Here is a 22302-nt window from a genome sequence, read left to right as displayed (position 1 = left end):
TTTAAACATACCCGTTTAGATGTAGAATTGTATTAGAGCTTAAGAGAGAGAGAGGGAGAATGCGAGAGAGAGAGAGAGAGAGAGAGAGAGAGAGAGAGAGAGAGAGAGAGAGAGAGAGAGAGAGAGAGAGAGAGAGACAGTTTACTTTGGTTAGCTACCAATCTGCGCGATTTTTGCCAGGTAAGTTGGGAAAAAGGTTGTATGAATGTTTATTTCATATAACACATATAAACATAAATATACATATATAAATATTTTTATATAATATATATATATGTAGTATATATATATATATATATATATATATATATATATATATAATCTATTCGTAATATTAATGAAAAACCACGATGATTTCACCAAATAATCAACCCTTGAATCCCAGAGACAAAGAAATGAAAAAATATTTTCTTTCCGAGGTGGGATTCGAACCAAACGATGCTCAGTATTTTACAGCTCATACGCATATGATATATATATATATATATATATATATATATATATATACATATATATATATAATATACATAATATGTATATATGTATATATATATATATATATATATATATATATATATATATATATATATATATATATATATCTTTTTTATATAATATGTATTATATATATAAATGTTTATAAATATGATATACATATAAATTTATATTTATATATACATATACATACATATATATGTATATATATTTTCACCGTGTAGAAATCCTCCACATTAACGTAGCAGAGTGTTAACCGTAAATTGTACCAGACAGATACGTGATCGTATGTACTGTGATGGGAGTCTTAATCATTTTCGGTATTCTGCTTCTCACTATCCCAAAAAGGAAACAGCTTCTTCATTTTAACACATTCATCTTCAACATTTGCTTTAGTCAGTGTAAACAAAAAAAAAAAAAAAAGCGAAGAAATATAGAAGTTAAGTCATGGAGCTTTAAGTATATATATGTGTGTGTGTATATATACAATATATACATATATATATATATATATATATATATATATATATATATATATATATATATACATATATATATAGATATATATATATTATAATAATAAACAGGACAGCGAGAAGACCGGAAATCATTTCTTCTTTTTATTTACACCAACGTTTCGGGAATCCCTTCCCATCTTCAGGGCTATAAACAGAATTAATTTTACATCGTCAAAAAGTATGCTAACATAAGCAAATAATTATAAGAAATCTAGTTTTGTAATATAACATTCGTTAAGCTAAAAGTAAATTAAAACAATACATAATTCAGTGAAACAACAGATATAAAGTGCAAAAAATATATAAATAGATAAATAAAAAAGAAAAGGCTTCTGTCCGACTTACTGTTAAGAGGTTTGGCTGCTAACTTATATGTATATATATGTATATATATATATATATATATATATATATATATATATATATATATATATATATAATTATAATATACAATGCTCTCTTAACAATGAATTCTTCGCGCTTTTGGACATGCTTGTCACTACAAAGCATATCCAAAAAAGCGAAGAATTCAAAAAGTTAAGAGGGCATTGTGGATTTTACAACTACATATGTATCTAGTAAAAGTGACTGGTAGATTCTACATATATATATATATATATATATATATATATATATATATATATATATATATATATATATATATATATATTAATATGTATATGCATGTATGTATGTGTTGGGTGCCTACTTTCTTATCGCATGCAGTTATAAAGCATGTGCCTGTATTAAAGTAAAATCAGTAAAGCAACACTGAATCAATGAGCGGTAAGAATGAAAACAGCCGTCCGTCTAATGAATCAAATATTTAAAAGAGAGACGAAAAGCTGTCACGACTTCTCGGTGCTGGAGGTCACTCATCAAATGTGGAAGAAGAAGAAGAGTAGGCGGACCATTCCGTGGAAGGCCACTCTTGCGGTTTTGTGATAAGTCAGAATCCGACCCCGTGTCAAACTCATCACGGAGACGATGCATTATAGAGCAACGGTGGTTTTACGCGTCCAGCCCCGGTCCCCATAAGGTACGCCTGATGCCGGGTCCCCTGGACGCTTTAATGTGGAGAAAATCTGGGGAATTATCTGTAGGTCAGTGCGGGTGTTTGAATCCTCGTGAGGTTCAAGTTTTGTGCTAGACTGATGTTGTGAGTTATGAAAGAGTGGCTTTGTGCGCATATTTTTGCCAAGTGAAATGGAGATGTTATTTTAACTAACTTAAAGTACACAGGTGTGTGTGTGTGTGTGAGAGAGAGAGAGAGAGAGAGAGAGAGAGAGAGAGAGAGAGAGAGCATAAAACTATAAAATCAAAGTATGGAACGGCTGACTGTCAAAGGGCAACTAGAATCAAACGATTAAATATAAGCAACATTCGAAACCGAATGAAAACACCTAAACAAGTAATCAGTGTAACAATTGTAGCAATAAAAAGAACTATACGAAATTTTGTTATTGTCCCGTCGCCAATCAGTGTACGCTCTAAGTCCGTCTCCAATTACCTGAATAAATTAATTCATTGATAAATAAATAGACAGATAAATAAAGCTAAAGTTTAACCCAGCACTCTCCAAGTCCGTCTCCTCTTACCAGAGTAAAAATAAAAAAAAGAAAAAAGATATGAGAAAAAGGAGTTCTGTTCGGTGGCACACGACTGCAAGCGTCTCGCTGGTATGTCATCAATAATTCCCGCTAGCGTCGAAGCAATTAAAACGAAAGGAAAAAGTGTCGCCGTTCTCGTTCTCGCTATCCGCAACGCTCGTCGCATTTTTAGGACTTTTTCGGCGCTGGCGATTGTGGGTCGCCCGGTCGCTGCTGGTTTTGAGGGTCGCTGATAGCCGTCGTATTTTTTTTTTTTTTTATGTGGCATAGGAGTTTTTGCCGTAGTAGATTTTGTTGTTAACATTTTCGGAATATTTTGGCAGCGAATTTTTTCTCATTTGTTTCTTCTTTTATATCCTTCTATCTGTCTGTTAGTCTAGGTGTTTATATGTTATATATATATATATATATATATATATATATATATATATATATATATATATATATATATATATATATATATATATATATATATATATATATATTTATATATATATGAATTTTTATCACATCACCGTGATTCATATACAATCAGTAAGCTACAAACGTCCTTTAATATCCAATTCGCTCTACCTCGGAAATAATACATTTTCATATGTTACCGAAGGGGAATTTTTAGTTGATAATAAGTTCGTCGTCCCGTGGGCTCGAACCAGCGAGGGACAAGAACGCAGGACTACAGTGGACGCATTAACCCACAATATATATATATATATATATATGTATGTATATATATATATATATGTATATATATATGTATGTATGTATATATATATATATATATATATATATATATATATATATATATATACACATATAATATATATATAGCATATACAGTATATAGTATATATATACATATATAAACAGTATGACAAATAGACAGATAGACCGATATACAAGAAGAAGGAAAAGATGAAAAAAAATTCGCAAACAAAAGCGCTGAAAATTATCACAAAAAAATCTACCGCAATTAAAACTCCTCCTCTGTATTTCTCGTGGTGCGCAGACTGCATTCTGCATTGCTTACTACAATTCTTTATTTTTTTTTTTTTTTTTGCGGTAACATATAGAAAATTGTGTCTAAAGTATTACCTTTAAAGTCTTGAAAATATCTCTCTCTCTCTCTCTCTCTCTCTCTCTCTCTCTCTCTCTCTCTCTCTCTCTGCTTCCTTTTTCCCGTTTCCCATTCTTGCTTTTTATATCTTTATTCTCTTACTTATTTAAGACCACTGTTTTACACTATCTTTACCCCCTGTTCCTCAAGCCTGGGTTATATTATGCTACTGAGTTGCTTCTTCCGTCGGCCTTTGCTTATAAAAAAAAAAACACACACACACACACACGCACTTCTGATCGCTTCAGCACACGCGCACGCAAACGGACGCAAGCACACATTCAGTCACATCCTTTATTTATACACGACCCCATAAAAATCGTCTTAATCTCTTTTAAAAACTTTTCGAATTCGCTTCCAAAATGGTTGCAGTGCGCAAGCTGATATTCTTATTTTCGCTTCTCTTTTCTCTCTTTTTTTTTTGTGAGGGGGAGGGGATGGGTAAGAGGGGAGAGGAGCCGGTGGGGGTAGGGGAAGGTAGGCGTTAAGTTAATAAACCGTCTGGAAAAGTGAAAGCTGGTTGAATGTCCCTTATGGATTATATTTAGAGCCCTTTAATTACGCAGGCTGGCGAATCGAGCTTGATTGCAGACTATGGAAATGACCGTCGTAAAACTGACTTGCTTCCAAAATATTGCGACGGGGTTTTTTTTCACCTTCTCTTTACGAAGCTCTCTACCTGTGCTGATATGCTTTATCCATTAGTATTAACGATGGTAATTGCAGCTGTAGTAAAAGGAACGGCGGAGGCAGCTGGAATATCTTTATTGTTGGGACCAAACAGCAAATGAGAATTTTGTTGGAGTTGGTCGCGAAAGATGATTGTCAGTATATTTGCTTGCTAAGCGAGGATGAAAAGTTAATATGGTAAAGTATGCGTGACACAAAGCATAATCTGTTTGTTTGGGGTTCTTACGAAAAATTAGATAAGTTAAAAGACGAAAAATTAACATTAGTTTATTACTCTTCCGTTAATTTTATCTTCGACAACCTTACCTCTGTGGATAACCAGAGATTTACAGAATAACAGTACTCATTTTGAGGCAGTGTTCATTTCTTAAAAGGAATAATTACGATGATAGTGTTTATGCTAATTATAATGACACTGATCGCTTACAAGAATACGTTTAGTTATTCGAGTTAGAAACAGTAATATTATTATTATTATTATTAAGGAGTCTCATAATAGCACGAGTCACTAAAAAGGTGTAATATTTACTTACATATTATTATTATTATTATTATTATTATTATTATTATTATTATTATTATTATTATTATTATTATTATTAGAAGTCACATAATAGCATGAGTCACTAAAAGGTGAAGAAAACCGCAATAGTGTAAGTGCAATATTTATTTACACATTATTATTATTATTATTATTATTATTATTATTATTATTATTATTATTATTATTATTATTATTATTATTATTAGAAGTCTCATAATAGCATGAGTCACTAAAAGTTGAAGAAAACTGTAATAGTGTAAGTGTAATATTTACTTACACATTATTATTATTATTATTATTATTATTATTATTATTATTATTATTATTATTATTATTATTATTATTATTAGTTAAAAGTTGAAGAAAACTGTAATAGTGTAAGTGTAATATTTACTTACACATTATTATTATTATTATTATTATTATTATTATTATTATTATTATTATTATTATTATTAGAAGTCTCATATGAGTCACTAAAAGTTGAAGAAAACTGTAATAGTGTAAGTGTAATATTTACTTACACATTATTATTATTATTATTATTATTATTATTATTATTATTATTATTATTATTATTATTATTATTATTATTAGAATTATAGCATGAGTCACTAAAAGTTAAAACTGTAATAGTGTAAGTGTAATATTTACTTACACATTATTATTAATTATTGTTATTATTATTATTATTATTATTATTATTATTATTATTATTAGAAGTCTCATAATAGCATGAGTCACTAAAAGTTGAAGAAAACTGTAATAGTGTAAGTGTAATATTTACTTACACATTATTATTATTATTATTATTATTATTATTATTATTATTATTATTATTATTATTATTATTATTATAGAAGTCTCATAATAGCATGAGTCACTAAAAAGGTGAAGAAATCCGCAATAGCGTAAGTGTAATATTTACTTACACATTATTATTATTATTATTATTATTATTATTATTATTATTATTATTATTATTAGAAGTCTCATAATAACATAGTCACTAAAAAGGTGAAGTAAGTGTAAATTAATATTTATTACACATTATTATTATTATTATTATTATTATTATTATTATTATTATTATTATTATTATTATTATTATTATTATTAAAGTCTCATAATAGCATGAGTCACTAAAAGTTGAAGAAAACTGCAATGGCGTAAGTGTAATATTTTTACATTACATTATTATTATTATTATTATTATTATTATTATTATTATTATTATTATTATTATTATTATTATTATTATTATTATTATTATTATTATTATTATTATTATTGTTATTATTATTATTATTATTATTATTATTATTATTATTATTATTATTATAAACACGATTAAACAAGCGAAAAGGAAAAGTCTCCCCAGGCAACTGAAGAAATAGATCCATTAAACAAAGGTTAAGCTCCCTTAATAGTGGGTTATAAAATACCATCAGCTTTGTTCTCTTTATGTACCACAGACATTAGGCTACGAAGACATTCTATCGTGTGTAAGTGTCTGTTTCTTCGTAATTTTCTACGATGGTGTGTGAAGTTATTTTCATCTAATCAGAATTACAAGTAAATGTATGTATATATATATATATATATATATATATATATATATATATATATATATATATATATGTATGTGTGTGTGTGTTGTGACATATATATATATGTGTGTGTGTATTTATATTTATTTTCATCTCAAAATTATAATTATGTATATATATGTGTGTATGTATATAGAATGATTATTGCAGTCAAACTTATATACATAGACATGTTTACGTACATACACGCACATAAAAATAAAAATATATATAATATATATATATATGTGTGTGTGTGTGTGTGTATGTGTGTGTTTGCATTATTGCGAAGGTACACAGAACATGATCCAACGTCACTCTTTGACGAAAACTGTCCTTGATCAAATGCCTCCATGGTGAGCTTCGTAATGAAATGGAAATCCCATTATTTTTCGCGATACGAAGCAATTAGACATTGTTCTCGCTGAACCTTTCATCGCTCTCAGTGAGCCTTTTTCTAGTGTTCATTTACCTTCGGTCCAATAAAACCGTAAAAGTCGGAACTGCGTAGTTGCGTGTGTTTAAGAAACCACGACAAAATCTACACTTTTGTGCATATCGATTACTCCTCTTTTGTTATACTCGAAGAATTAGAGGATGCGTGATTGTGTGTGCGTCTTTGAAACCACACGGGAAAATCAACAAACTTTTTCCCTGTTCTTAAAAAGAGGGACGAGAGGACGAACGTGGTTCTACTTTCAAGGGGTTAGTATTTTTTTTTTTTTCCTTCCTTACCTCTTTCCTTCTACTTCTCTTTTCCTACTCTGTAAAACAAGACAAAGGCGTTTAGGTTATCCGTCAGTTCCGATGCCTGTAATATAATAAAGTCTATATATATATATATATAAATATATATATATATATATATATATATATATATATATATATATATATATATATATATATATATATATATATATATATATATATATTAACTTTATCACAAACACAATTGTTCGTCAGTACTGTTCCTGTAGTATATATATTTGTGACTTCTAATACTATACCATCAGTCCTTCGTCAATGGCTTGGAAATAAAGTCGAAACCGGTCAGGACCTACACCCTGTCTCTTATTTTTCAACTGTGGTAACGTGTGATATATATATATATATATATATATATATATATATATATATATATATATATATATATATATATATATAAACAGAAAAATAAAGTTATTTAAAACAAGTACGAGAGTAAGCCTTTCGCGGCAATCCCCTCTCTCTTATTTTGGCTCTAGCAAATCTCGAGTTCCAACTCCTCGGAAAGCGGAAGATGAACAGACGAGAAATCTGGCTTTGCATGTTTGTAAACAAAGACTTCCCTTTGCACACTGGGGGCAAGGAGGGTGTCTTTCATACGACACGAATCCTTTTCCCATCAAGGAAATCGGATGTCCGTGTCACGAGCGAAGTCTTGTGGAAGGAATGTGAAATTAAAGCCACTGGCATCGGCGTCTTGAGTGAAATGTGTGTGTGTGTTTGTGTGCGTATTGCAAACGTCTACTTGATACACTTTCAAGTACACATATACATACGTGATTATGAGACACACATGCGCGCAGAATTATTACTCACATAATTAAAACCGTTCTTGTATCTGTGTGACGTTCCAGTTGTTAATGTAGGTATCTGTTTCTAGCTGGTAAATAGTATAAAATATTCTTTTATTAGTTGCTTAACACATGATGTCCTCCAGTACCATCATTAATGTTATAAAAAAAACTGTTAGACATAACGCTCCTTTTATTGAATTAGTCGATGCCACATGCAATGCCACTCACTATGTAATTTCAAGTCAATTCCTACACACTATTCGCGCTCCATTTTCTGTTATCTTCTTTTTTTATTCATAGTTTCTTATTTTTGTCTATGTATTAAAACTGTCCAACTTACGATTTATTTCCTGCAAGACTTTTTTTTCGTTCCTTTTCCATTGATTTCACTGCGGAATATTCTTCCTTTCCTTTTATTTTTTTTATTAACATTCATACCTGGATATTTCATGTAATTTCTCTTGTCGTTCCAGGGGGAAAATGCTATTGGGTTACACAGACATTGAGTTAGCGAATAAAGGCGGTTATGACCTCGTCCATTACGATGACCTCGCCTACGTTGCTTCTGCGCATCAAGAATGTAAGTCTTTAGGGAATAGTATTTTTTTATTCTTGGATGGCTAACCCTTAGGTACAAAAATAGTCCATATTTAGCAACAGGAAAATGTCAGTCAGGTTTTATAAAACGGCTGTTCTGATGATAAGAAATAAATATTTCATGAATTCCTAATTTCTTCTTACCTGAACAGCCATTGCAGAAATGCCAAAATTTTTTAATTGTTCGTTTTTAGAATACGATGTTAATATTTCAGAAATACTGAATTACTATTTCCAAATACATAAAGTGGTACTTTTAGGACTGCAAATACAACTGTTGCAAAAAAATGGATTAGTTATTTCAGGGAAATGAAATGGCATTTTAAGATTGTTGGTTCTTAGCCGCGTAAAATAAGTCTAATCCTTCGGGCCAGCCCTAGGAGAGCTGTTAATTAGCTCAGTGGTCTGGTTAAACTAAGATAAACTTAACTTTTTATTTCAAGATTGTGAAACAATCTTTTTCAGAAATACAGCAGAACTAATTCACGAATGCTAATTACGCTTCCCAGAATGAGATGCGACCTCGTAGAGCATTGTTGACCATAGTTGTTTTTTTTTTTCAGACAGTAAATAATAGCAGCCGATATTGCTAAAACAAATTGGGACTGTGTGCTCATATTTCTTAACACAAATCTTAGCATAAAATGATATCGGCTGCCGATTTTTACCTCTAGCTAAAAAAAAAAAAAAAAAAAAATATAACACTGGGTCGTAGTATTAATATATATTTGGGACATGTATAGCTGTTTCTCAGTACACTCACGATAAGGCACCTTCACTGTCAGTCTAGTTCCTCGTTGGACGGCTCGATATCATTCTCGGCTAGCACTGTGCTGTGCCCGCGTTCGATTCTCCGGCCGGCCAAAGAAGAATTAGAGAAATTTATTTCTGGTAATACAAATTCATTTCTCGCTATAATGTGGGTCGGATTCCACAATAATCTGTAAGTCCCGTTATTAGGTAACCAATTGGTTCTTAGCCACGTAAAATAAGTCTAATCCTTCAGGCCAGCCCTAGGAGAGCTGTTAATCAGCTCAGTGGTCTGAAAACCAGCTCTGTCCTCTCTCACTGTGAAGCCCTCACCTTTGGTTCCTCCTCGACAGTGCTGAAGACTGGGGCCTCCGGAATGATCGCGTACCGCCTTCAGACTCGCGACGGGACCTGGCAGTGGCTGCAGACGTCGTCGAGGCTCGTCTACAAGAACTCCAAGCCGGATTTCATCATCTGCACGCACAGACCTCTCATGTACATACAGTGTAGTAGTTTGCCCTCTTGGTCAGTCTGAGATGTGGCGTTGCTAATATTTCTGATATTTTGTTATCTTTTATACAGTAGGTTAATTTTCTACTTATATGATAATAATAATGAGGATTTGAATAGTCTTGTGAAGTAAGACATCCTGTGCTTGTTAGCTGACACAGAATGGAATGCCATCGAGTAAAAATAAAAACAGTAAGATGAATGTTGAATATAAAATTAAATGCAGATAAAATTCATAACAGATGACAATGTTTCTTAATTCTACTGACTGAAACTGCTACACGAATATTCTAGTTAAAATTAAAAGAAAGACTCCTGTATTTAAACTTAAGTTACAGATTTCACATTTTTTATAAAGAACAGATATTTAATTAAATTGTCTCAGGAATTCACAACAATTGCCTTTTTGCATATGAGACTTTTACTGGTAGAATGATTTAACATTATCCAAATTATGGTTATACAAGATTCTTAATTTAACATGACTCTTAGGTAGGCCACATAAACTATTTTTTTTTTTTTTTTTGTTTATTATTAACAACACTTAATTTCCTGCCGCTTTTAGGGAAGAAGAAGGCCGAGATTTGTTGGGCAAAAGGACGATGGACTTCAAGGTCTCCTACTTGGACCCTGGTCTAACCCAATCGTATCTCTGCGACTCTGAACTCCCACAACTCTACGCGTCGCGGATGAGCCGCAAGTATAAAACGCAGCTGAGGGATTTCCTCACCACCTGCCGAACGAAAAGAACCTATACAAACATCACCGACACCGCCTACAACAATTACAACAACGTATACGGGGCCTCCTACACCACAACTGACAACGGACTGTACATGCAGCAGAATCTGGGCAACCTCCAGTCTCTGTATCCGGCCAGCTATCTTCCCACTGACAACCTGTTCCATTACCGACAGTTAGGTTCCTATTACCCGGACTACATGACGCACAGTTACGTCGGGAACGGGTACGTTGACCCTGCCCGATCCTGCCTCAGTTACGACACAACAGGTCTAGCCAAGACTGCAGCTGACCAGAAGCTATACTGTCCCACACAACTCGATGCCTCAAAGTACCAGTACAAGCCAACAGACGCCTACTCCGCTGTTTACGGCACCAACACCGTGCTTCCGTCGCTGGAGCACAAGTACAGTGAATTGCGGCCGGCTGAGGTCAGGAGAGATGACCCCTCGGCACTGGCGTCCCTCGGGGCACTAGCTGCCACGCCAGGGACGACAGCTAGTGTAGTTGTGACATCAGTCCCCACGACGGCCACCGCCACGCATAAAGAGGAGTCCAAAGACTCAGAGGGCTATTCCAACAACACCCGTCAGACGGTGCTCATGTGGGGGTCTGCTTCCCACGACTACGACCCCAACAAGAAGTACGCGGAGAGTCCCTCTGCCTCGACACCAGTCGATCCTAACCTAAGCAACGTCGCTTGCAAATGGGGCACTGCAACCCCAGCCTCAACCCCCGGTGCCAGAAGCAGTGCCGGTGGCTCACCCCATGGAGGCGAAGGTGCCTCTCCACACGCTGGAGGTGGTCCTCCAAGCGCCCACTCGTCAGCAGCTGCAGCTGCAGCTGCTGCCGCCGCCTCAGCCGCTCACGTTGGCGCCGGAGCCGTGGCGCCCGCGGGTAAGGCTGCATACGGCTACAGTGAGGGCGGCGAGGTATGGCACCATCAATACTATCCTTACCACCCGTATCACACCTCGCAGTGAGTGACAGCTTCGTTTATTGTCTCTCTGGCCTTGCATGGTGACGAGCATGAATCTCTCTTAAATGAAATGCCCGCCTGGCTAATCCGTGAAGCTGATTTACTCTGTCTTAAGAGTCTTCATTTATACTAGACTCCGGTTTGTTTACATTTCTCTTAAGAACCAGCTGGTCAAAGGCTAAAAGATTTTAAAGATTAAGAGTGAATGTTATTAACTAAAAGATTCAACCTTCTTGATTAATTTTTTTTACATTTTAACATTCAAAAGAAATTTGTGAGTCAGAATCATGGATTAGCTATCAAACCCTAATCACTCACAGTCCAAAAACTCCCCTTCCCCTTTGGTATTTCATGCAGTGCTAATAAACCTTCAAGAATCCCTCAGCCTCAATACTACTGTTAAATTTTGATTCAAAAGAATAAACTTTCACCCTCGTAGGCTTACAATTCCCAGGACTGTGAGATGATGTTTGTTTCTGTTGTAACGGGGAGGAAAATGTTTGATAATATGCTTACCTCTTCTCATGAAAGTTAACGCAGAATGTGTCGTTCGTAACCCCTTTACATGATTGTCCTTTGTACCTGTTAATTTTGGTGGTCCTCCGTCTGTCCGTTTTATTTTTTCGGTGTTGCCGATTGTCCATAGAGTAGTTGAAGGCGGGCAGTAACTTGACTGTGATATCTAACCTCGACAAGCCACTGGACATAACTGGGCGTATCAAGTAGAGTAGATGACATCTCATTAACGAACCAGGTTTTGCAGATTCCTATTGATCTTGATGCCTCCCATCTCCAGTGGTTTCTTTGCTAACGATACTTTGCTTGAATCCCGTTTGTCGTTCATGTTTGTGTGTGGTAAGTGTCCTTTAGCTGATGGTTCGAGCAATTTTGCATGAAGTTAACGTCTCTGCATGATTCCTTCCCCCGTGGCCATTTTTTTTTCTAACGACAGTCCCTCCTAACCCAACAAAAAGCGAATCAAAGGACTTTTCGCGTAAAGATACTCAGTGTCTCGAAATTGGTTAGATTCTGGAGTCCCAAAATTGGCCTCTCAAAATCTCAGTACTGATCTTAGTGTTCTGATTATCTCTTGCCTCGAGAAGAATCGAGATCTTCGTCAGGATAACGAAAACAGGACTAGAATCAATTTGACGTTTAAAGCGCGATATAAAAAAAAATATGGTGCTCAGAAAGTATCTTTGCAAATAAATTTACAGTGTTAACTGATGAACTGAATACGATGTGTTGCACTATCTGGAAAAGAATTTTATAATCAGTTTAAAATTTAATTCATTTTCCTATTTTCCTCTCATCCCCACGGCTTTTTTAAACCTCATGGTCTTTAAAGGTGATCTTATCACAAGAAAAAATTAGAGGGAGAGGAAGGGAAAGGGATAGAGAGAGGGAGAGAGAGAGGAAAAAATTAGTGTGATTGAAGTTTGTATGGAAACTCTGTGAAACATTCAATTCCAAATTTTATACGGTATCCAGCAGAACTGGCAATTTAATGCCGTACTTGAAGTAAAGTAGAAAATTAAAGATGGGGAATGTTTTAATTTATAAATTGTCAAGTGTCCACCTTTCACCTTTCTTATATATATTTTCCAGTCAAATGAACATCGCTAGGAAGAGCAAATTTCAATAGTTTAGATCTTTTTCGTTTACATTTTTTCTATTAAATAAAAGATGTCAAAATTTAAATCACCAAAAGAAAATATACAATAACAAGATACGTTCTAAAAAGTTCTATGCATCCAACATGATCAGGTAGGAATTTCGACCGTCAAAGAAAGAAAATCTTAGAAATAAACACTGGAATATCAGTAGCGCCACTCAAAAGAAAAATCTTTCTGAGCATTAAAATTTCAGGATTTCCCAAGCATAAACATAAACATTGAAATAAAAAAAATATATATATATATATATATATATATATATATATATATATATATATATATATATATATATATATATATATATATATATATATATATATATATATATATATATATATATATATATATCTTGTAGTCATCCGGAACTTCAAAAGTTCAATATTAGGCATAACGAGTATTTGCATGAAAGCGGCCCGTTGCATGACAACATTTCCTTATTAAACCATATATATAATTTTATCTCTCTCTGTCCTTTGGTTCTCTTTTAGTTTTGTGTTTTTTCGGTTTCCTTATTTGTCACTCATTTTTGCACCGCCACAGAAAAAAAAAAGAAAAAACTGCATGAATGTATTAGGTAATGGTTTTAGGTTTATTATATTTATATATATCATTTATGAGAAGATTATTCCTTATTAACTTTATTTTTACGAAGTGTTGATTGAATCTGTGTTTTCCCAAGCTGCTTTTTACATAATAATGCATCAAATCTGACGAGAGGAAAGTATTTTTTGAGAGAAATAGATTTTAGTATCCCAGATAGGAATGAGCATTTGATAGGCATTATGTATTTATAAAAAAAAAAAAAAGGTTTACTGTCGAGGCAAAGAGGTCTTTTTTTTTTTTTTTTTGTCAGTATCAAAATATCATGGCCCCTTTGTATTCTATTTTTTCGTTCTTCCGCTCTTATTCTCTCTTGAGCCTGAGTTTCCATGAACACAAAAGAACTATTTTTCCTAGAAAACTCTAGAAAAGGCTACAAAACAGAGTTCCGTCCTTTGACTTCAATCAACATATACAAATCTATGATGTACCGGGATTCCTGAGGTCCTTTATCCCCAGATAGCCTACCTCATAAATGTTACGAGGGCATCGGTCCTTTGTCTTCTTAATCTGAACTTGTTATTTTTAAACGAGAGGAAAGATTAGATATAATTTTGTGTGAGAGAATATCGGTCTAGCGTCACTCTATGCATATACAGTTAACTCATTAAACCGTTCTATACAGTTCTGGTTATTTATCATTGGAATGATCTGTTCTGTTTTTCTGTAACAAAATTGGGAATTCTAGTCATTTACTTTTTTTGGGGGCGTGAAACGAGTTCCTTTTTAAAGATAAACGAGTTTCTTGTGATGGCATCCTTCAAACACGTCAGAACAGATCTGAATAACCAGTTGCATTTCATGCAGATTGCCGGCACAGTATATAAAATAGGTAGCTAAATAGAGCACAGGGTATCTTAGTCACTCTCAAAACCAAGTCTCATTTCCTTGCTGCTTATTCAGGCAATTGCTTGACCAGCCTGGTTTCATAATGTACGGGATTAATTTTGGATGCTGTCTATGTGTTTCAGGGAATATGTGAAATCAGGGATTTCACGAAATCCCTAGGGAATTTGTGAAGTGAGCAACTCGCTTATAGGAACATTTGATCACCGAGGACTAGTACTAAACACGGTGAAACAGTGATTCATCTACACTTTCGCCGTGTTTAGTGCTAGCCCGGGTGGGGGGGGGTTAAATGTATTTCGCCGTGTTTAGTACTAACCCCTGGAGGATCAAATTTCCCTAAGTGCATTTGATCACCCAAGAGCTAGTACTAAACACGGCAAAACACATTTGAACCCCTTGGGGCTAGTACTAAACAACGGCGAAATAGTGTAGATGAATCACTGTTTCGCCGTGTTTAGTACTAGCCCTCGGGAATCAAATGTTCCTAAGCGAATTGGTCATTTCGCAAATTCCCTAGAGATTTCGTGAAATCCCTGATTTCACATAGTCCTGTAACATACAGACGTCATCGGTAAACCAAAAGGGGTTTGAAGTTGCTGCAAAGAAGACGAGTTGTGATGAGTTAATCAAAACTTTTGAGAGTGACTCTACTGCTGTGTTGTTTCTGCACAACGATGTTGTTGTTTAAGTGTTCATAGAGGAGAACTCAAAGGCGGTTCAGTATCTTCACTAATGTAATAGATAGAACGATCTTGTGCGTGTTATGTCTGTGTCAATTGATGTGCACGTCTTCATAGAAAACGTATACACACCAAAGGTCTTTCATAGTCAGCATAACTAAACATTTGTGTGGATATTGCACATATATGTGTATGTGCATTTATATGTGTGTGTATGTAATTGTATATGTATTTGCTCAGTATATAATGATATATACAGTATTTAGATTTGTGTGGATGTGTATGATTGTACAGGTAGGCCTATATGTCTTTACATGTCTGTAGGCGTGTGTTATGTAGAGAGGGCACTGCCCAAATGAAAAATATTTTTACCGGTGATTTAATCCTTTTAACAAATTGATAAAAATAGTATACTGAATTCACTTTTTAGTAAATACTTCTTTGCAATGATGTCCAATCTATATATGAATTATACTTTTCATAGAGATTTATTAACAGTATATCGGGTAATTCATTGTACATGTCAAATAATTGTTTACGGTAACAGAAGTCTGTTGTTTTATACATCTAAGCTCACGAATTTTGCTTTGGAGAGACTAGAATTAAACATTCCAAATATTGATTCCATTCATCGCAAATATCTTAATGAAAGAGCTCTCAGGAAGGACAGGATATTTAGATTAATGTCGTCACCCAACATGCATACACACAACACACATACATTATATTATATATATAACATACAGTGTGTATATATATATATATATATATATATATATATATATATATATATATATATATATATATATATATATATATATATATAATATATATACAGTATATGTTATATATATGTATATATGTATATGTATATATATATATATATATATATATATATATATATATATATATATATATATATATATATATATATATATATATATATATATACTATATATATACATATATATAATATATATACAGTATATGTTATACATATGTATATATGTATATATATATATATATATATATATATATATATATATATATATATATATATATATATATATATATATATATATATATAGGGCAAAGTTCATCGTACACTGTTAAAGTTTTTTGGCTCAGACACAATTCAATATTCACATTTCTCTCTCTCTCTCTCTCTCTCTCTCTCTCTCTCTCTCTCTCTCTGTAATACTTCAGAATATCCTGCATATAGTCCCCTCTTCATCTCGTGAAAACGTGTATTTATAACTAAAATTAAAATTCCCTAAAATTCATTGCCTCCCTTCCTCCCTCTAGTTTTGTCTTGAAAGATATGTAACTGGGTATGCCATTGAAGTGACTTTGGGTGTCAAAAAACATTCAGAATTTTACCTTTTTATTATTATTTTATACGTAACAGATAATTGCTTTCAGAATTTAAAAAAAAAGTGCCTTTAGACACCAGCTTTCAAGTAGGCCTATCACTCTTTCTCTTTAATTTAAGGGAGTCAGTCCCTTCTCTTTCATCTGTCAGGATCAGTATAAAATCAGTCACCCTATGTTTTATTTATTTTAAGTAGCTAAAATATATATATAAAAATATATATATATATATATATATATATATATATATATATATATATATATATATATATATATATATAAAACACGTAAAAGACAGCAAGATGCTCAGCGTTGTCTTTTCATCTGTTGCCGTAAGATTTGATCTCTTGAGATAATTTAAGTCGTAACGATTTAACTGTTGACATTAGTCTTCAAGTAACTTGACATTATCCCAGAGTTTATACTGGTCCTCTCTCCCGACTTCAGTTGGTTCTCTGTCCCTCAACATCTATTGTTTTTGTTCATTTCGTTTGACTCGAGGGGTTCCTTTTGTTGTGTATCTAAGACGTAGCCCTGTTTCTCTGCCTCGACCCCTACAGCAGCATGGGGGACCCCAGCTACCCGCAGATCAGCAGGAACCCAATCCTCTGCTGTCCATCTCTGAGGTAACCAACACCCTACTGAACCACCAGGACTAAGACGAGGTGGTCGACTTCCTCAAGGTAAATAAACCAAAATGATAACCAAGTGAGTCAGCCCCCTCACCTACATGGTAAGAGAATACACATTTCCAGATAAGAAGCAATCAGAGAAACAAAAAAAAATTATCCACAGAGATTGTAAAACATATTGATAAAACCTTTTTAAGAGCTTTCGTGACAAGTAAACAGTGAACAGTTCTGCTAAATTAGAAAGCATCACCATAGCATTTCTTCGCTCATTTAGACTCAGAGTAACAATCGCACTGTCACCTGCATATTCCAGCACAGAAAAATGCTTTTTAAGTTGGCTAGAGAGACAAATGGGCACGGTCATTAAGTTTGCTAGATTTCAATGAATTTACTACTGGTCCAAACTGCAAGACTTTTTTTGACAGTGCTTACTGATCTTGATAGCTTTCATATGCTCTCAGTATGGTAAGCACCCGTCGCATTTTAAAGTGGAATTTAAGTAAACTTTCCAACCCCTTCCTGAGACTTGTTTAAAAGTTGTCAGTTATATTAGTAGTTTTAAATCTTGCAGTGAGGACATACCAATAACATTAATATACCATAAATTAGGTATTACACCTTTACAGTACACAAATTATTTAAATTTTTTCTTTTGCACAAAATCAATAGTACAACTGAGATTTAATTTCCAACCACTGTGTTTATTTCTATAAAATCCTAATAATCATAATTACAATAAAAATTATATGTTTTTATTCATCTTGTTGTTTTTCACGTCAACGAAAGAATTTTAGATCATTATTTCAATACTTCCTAACTTGCTTTCTCTTCCTTTTCGTTTTACTGATCAGATTGTCTTTCCATTTTAGGGAGAAGGAGGAGGAACCTGGACTATGTGGGAGTCCGGAAGTGACAACAACTGATCCTCCTATCCTAGCTCAGTCCTGAGATACAGGACCCCAGGGAGTCGTGATCATATCTATTGACGAGATTCCTGAAGCGACTTCTTCCTAATTTTCACCTGACCTTCTTCGAGGTCATCGTAATTTTCACTAACATAATTCCCTAAGTGTCTCAGCTTACGGAGTTAACCCTTCAATAGCTGGTTGCCTAATAATAGAGAGTGTACGTGCAAGAGAGTTATGTTTCTGTAAGCTTTGAGAAGTTTCTCAGGACCTTTCATGAAAGCAGCATCCACAGAAGATGCTGCGACTGGTGAGCAGGCAACACCTACTTATGAAGTCACAGGCTGTAATTTATGCTAGTAATTCACTTTTGTTGCAACAGTGCTACTTGGAGATTAAGAAAATAAGTTTAAACAAGGTTAGAGTGCTTTGAATAGCAGTTACTTCAAGAGAGAACTGAAAAACTCTCTGTCTGCAAATCTTAACCAGTAGCTAAGGTTTTGCTAGACTTGGCAGATATTAAAGGCTCTCTTTACCTGTCATTAGCAGAACCAGATCATGGAAGCCTTTGGTACATCTGAAATGATCATAACAACATCTGCAGCCTGCCAGATTTTTAAAACGCAGAGACTTTCACTGTACACATATGTCCATCTCATGAGAGCCTTTGGAATGCTAAGCTTTAAGAGCTTTAGTTTTTAAACTCGTGCTCATGGTTAAATCTTGAGAGGCTTTGGTGCTATACCCTTTGCAAAGCTCCAAGATTTATAATATCAACCTTAAAGTCAGACCATGAAAGCTTTTGGATTGCTATATTTTGCAAAGCACTAAGATCTCCATTGTTGCGTGGGCAACAAATGAAAGCCCTTGGCATGCTAGGCTTTGGAAAGCCACAAGGTCTGTGTTAACAGCCCCTGAAACCTTTGATAGGGCAGAATTTCAAAAGCCCAGATATCTTCACTGTCTGCCTGATAGCCAATACACAACAGATTTTAATAAAGTAGACTTTGCAACTCAATTCTCCCCTCTCCCCCTAAAACCCGCCCCAAAATCCCCCTCCCCCCACACAAAAAAAACTCACTGTCAGCCAAATGGGAAATTTAAGACCATCACTACCACGTTCTTGGCCAACTAGTGAGGGGCTTATAACACTCAGTGTCCTCATTCACACCTGATGCCGAGGAGGCCCACAATGACCCCTGCTCTTTATCAAGACAAAGTCATAGGTGAGATATGATTGTTTTAACGAAGCACAACAAGAGTTATCTCTGAGACAGGAAGATTGTGGAGGTAGTTGGGAATTGATTCAGAACAGAATTTTCATAGGTGAAGATTTCATTGAGGCTTCAACAGCTGTATAATTTGAAACCACTCAGAAACAAGTTTTGTGGCTAAATTTTAGCTCGTCCTTGGAAAATGCTACGGTCACATTGACAATTAAGTGCGGAGGAATAAAAAGTGAGGAAAAAATAGTGGTTAACCAATAAACAAATTATACGATGATGAAAACAAAGTGGTGCTCATTGGTTGAGAGATATGTTTAATTTTAAAAATTTCGAGTTTTCCGAAAAAAAATTGTGTGTATTGATTTTTCGTTTGTAAATATAGATGACTAAGATTACTGGTATTAATGAAACTACTTGGAATTTTTAGTACTTGGTGCCCTGCCTTTCTTAGATTGAGAATTTAGAAGTAACGCTCAAAGTGAACGGAAGAGAAAATACAGATATCAAAAAACATGAAAAGTCAAGGAAAAAACTGAAGGGCAGGAAAATGTGATGGAAAGCTTTAAGAATCAAAAAGAAAAGTGAAGACTAATGTGTTATTAAGTATCCATTTTTTCGTGAAAAAAACTTTTTTGAGATATATGATACGGAAAGTTAACTGTGCGTGACTGAAAAATAAAATGCAGTTGAGAACAGTACAACAGTTAAACTATCAAGATGATAAGTGTAACTTTTCTCCCTTACGCATACGTATAGACTTATAACAGACCACTTTTCATACAGACCACGTAATGATCTAGTCATGAAGTTAAGTGAGATTTAAGTTCTTTGATTAGCATAAAAAATGTACGTAATTTTATGTAGATGTGAGAAACTCGAAGGAAATCCAGGCAGTAAATGAAGATCAGAAGAAATATTATTTTCTACCAGGGAGGCTTCATTCTGGTAAGAGTTCTTCGTCTTTTTGTGACGGAACATCAGACCAAGGGCTCTGGATTCTGAAACTCTGGTTATCCTGGATTCAGAAGCTAGAGGTCTGGAGAGATGCCTGGCCTGGCTATCTTTCTTAGTCCTTGGACAGCAGACGGTCTGGACAAGGATTTTGGATTCTGGAACTCTGGTTATCCTGGACTCAGAGGCTAGAGGTCTGGAGATATGGCTGGCCAGGCCATCTTTCTTTGTCCTTGGACAGCAGAAGGTCTGGACAAGGACTATGGATTCTAGAACTCTGGTTATCCTGGATTCGGAGGCTAAAGGTCTGGAGAGGTAGTTGGCCTGGACATCTTTCCTTGTCCTTGGGCAGCGGAAGGTCTGGACAAGGACTCCGGATTCTGGAACTCTGGTTATCCCGGACTCAGAGGCTAGAGGTCTGGAGAGGTGGTTGGCCTGGCCATCTTTCTTTGTCCTTGGAAAACAGCAGAATGTCTGAACAAGGACTCTAGATTCCAGAATGATGGTGATTCTAGATGCAAGAAACTTGAATCCTGATGGGATAAAGTGACTTAGCCGGCGTGCTTGGTCCTCAAACGTCAGGACTCTTGATTTTGGAATGGTGGTGATCCTATTTTCTAAAGGCTAAATTCCGGAAAGATGGTTGAGCTTTCAAGATTTATGAGATCAGGATTCTGAAAAGATAATCTTTAGAGCCAGATTTGTTACTGAAATGTTAATTTCAGCATAATCATCTGTACACAGTTTTAAACCCATTAGAACACGCCATGAACACTGAACACCACCTTTTGTGTAAGGACCATAATGTACAACATATATAGACTGATGAACACAACATATTTATAAATATATATACGAATTATGGTGATTTTTTTTTTTACAAGCACTCCCCTACAATCAAAGAAATATCTTTCTTTGTTACACACATTTCCTCTTTTATGTATGTTACACGTATATTGAGAATGTACCTACTGTAAATGCTGTTTCTTTTGAATCAAGACCACTGAGAAGAGTGTCTTGATTTTCCAGCAATGCCTTGGGTATCGCTTACTGGTGCATGAGACACACTTCAGCCTTTAATCTTCATTTCGGTCAAATAAAATTAAAGAAAAACGTCGTTGTTTTGTAGTTTTGGAAGTGGTTTCTTGGACAATGGTTCACAAACAGAGTTACAGTCATGAAAGTGGCTCAAAGCTGGTTCCTCTAAAAACACACTATGTTAAGTCACTTATCACGGAATACCATGTAAATATGTTAGACAGCAGTTTGTCCTCAAATGGGAATACTGCTTCGTTATTCATTACAGTTTTTACCGGAGTTCTGTGAGGATTCCTGTTTGGTCTTCAGTATTGTCGTAGACGTAGAGTTACAGTCTGTTTTTTAGATACCCCTCCTTATAGTTGCCCGTTTGAAAATTATCTTTAACTGGTTTTAATATAACCTGATTGCCGAAATCATTCCAGCATACATTACTGGTTCTTAACGAGTGATATTTCAGATGTAAATTCATTTCTCCCTTCTTCATTTTTTTGCTCTGTTTGACCATTTGTTTCAGATATTAGGCAAAGAATGTATACTCAAAGGAGACCCAGGTACTCCATAACTCCTTACGAAGAATCCAAAAGCATTATCAAGCCTTGGCAACCCAGGGTCTTTTAATCTGGAGATGCCTTAAGTTCAAAGGGCTCTTGGTACGGTATCCAAAACGCTGTA

General features: G+C 34.4%; 1 protein-coding gene across 2 annotated transcripts in view; it reads left to right on the top strand.

Moving 5' to 3' along the window:
- The window catches only part of ss (spineless), a 483824-nt gene extending 462371 nt beyond the window's left edge, over nt 1-21453 (top strand). Inside the window, exons 7-11 of one of the 2 annotated variants that reach the window (XM_067126243.1) lie at nt 8596-8702; nt 9823-9964; nt 10545-11699; nt 17436-17558; nt 18377-21453. In XM_067126243.1, the coding sequence (XP_066982344.1) occupies nt 8596-8702; nt 9823-9964; nt 10545-11699; nt 17436-17505 (1474 nt within the window). In that variant the 3' untranslated portion in view covers nt 17506-17558; nt 18377-21453. The remainder of the gene's footprint in view (nt 1-8595; nt 8703-9822; nt 9965-10544; nt 11700-17435; nt 17559-18376) is intronic. The other variant, XM_067126244.1, reaches the window with a different exon arrangement.
- The last annotated feature ends 849 nt before the right edge of the window (nt 21454-22302 follow it).

Source organism: Macrobrachium rosenbergii, chromosome 24, assembly GCF_040412425.1.
Source record: "Macrobrachium rosenbergii isolate ZJJX-2024 chromosome 24, ASM4041242v1, whole genome shotgun sequence".
NCBI classification, from domain to species: Eukaryota; Metazoa; Arthropoda; class Malacostraca; order Decapoda; family Palaemonidae; genus Macrobrachium; species Macrobrachium rosenbergii.
This window is presented reverse-complemented; position numbering and strand designations above follow the sequence as displayed.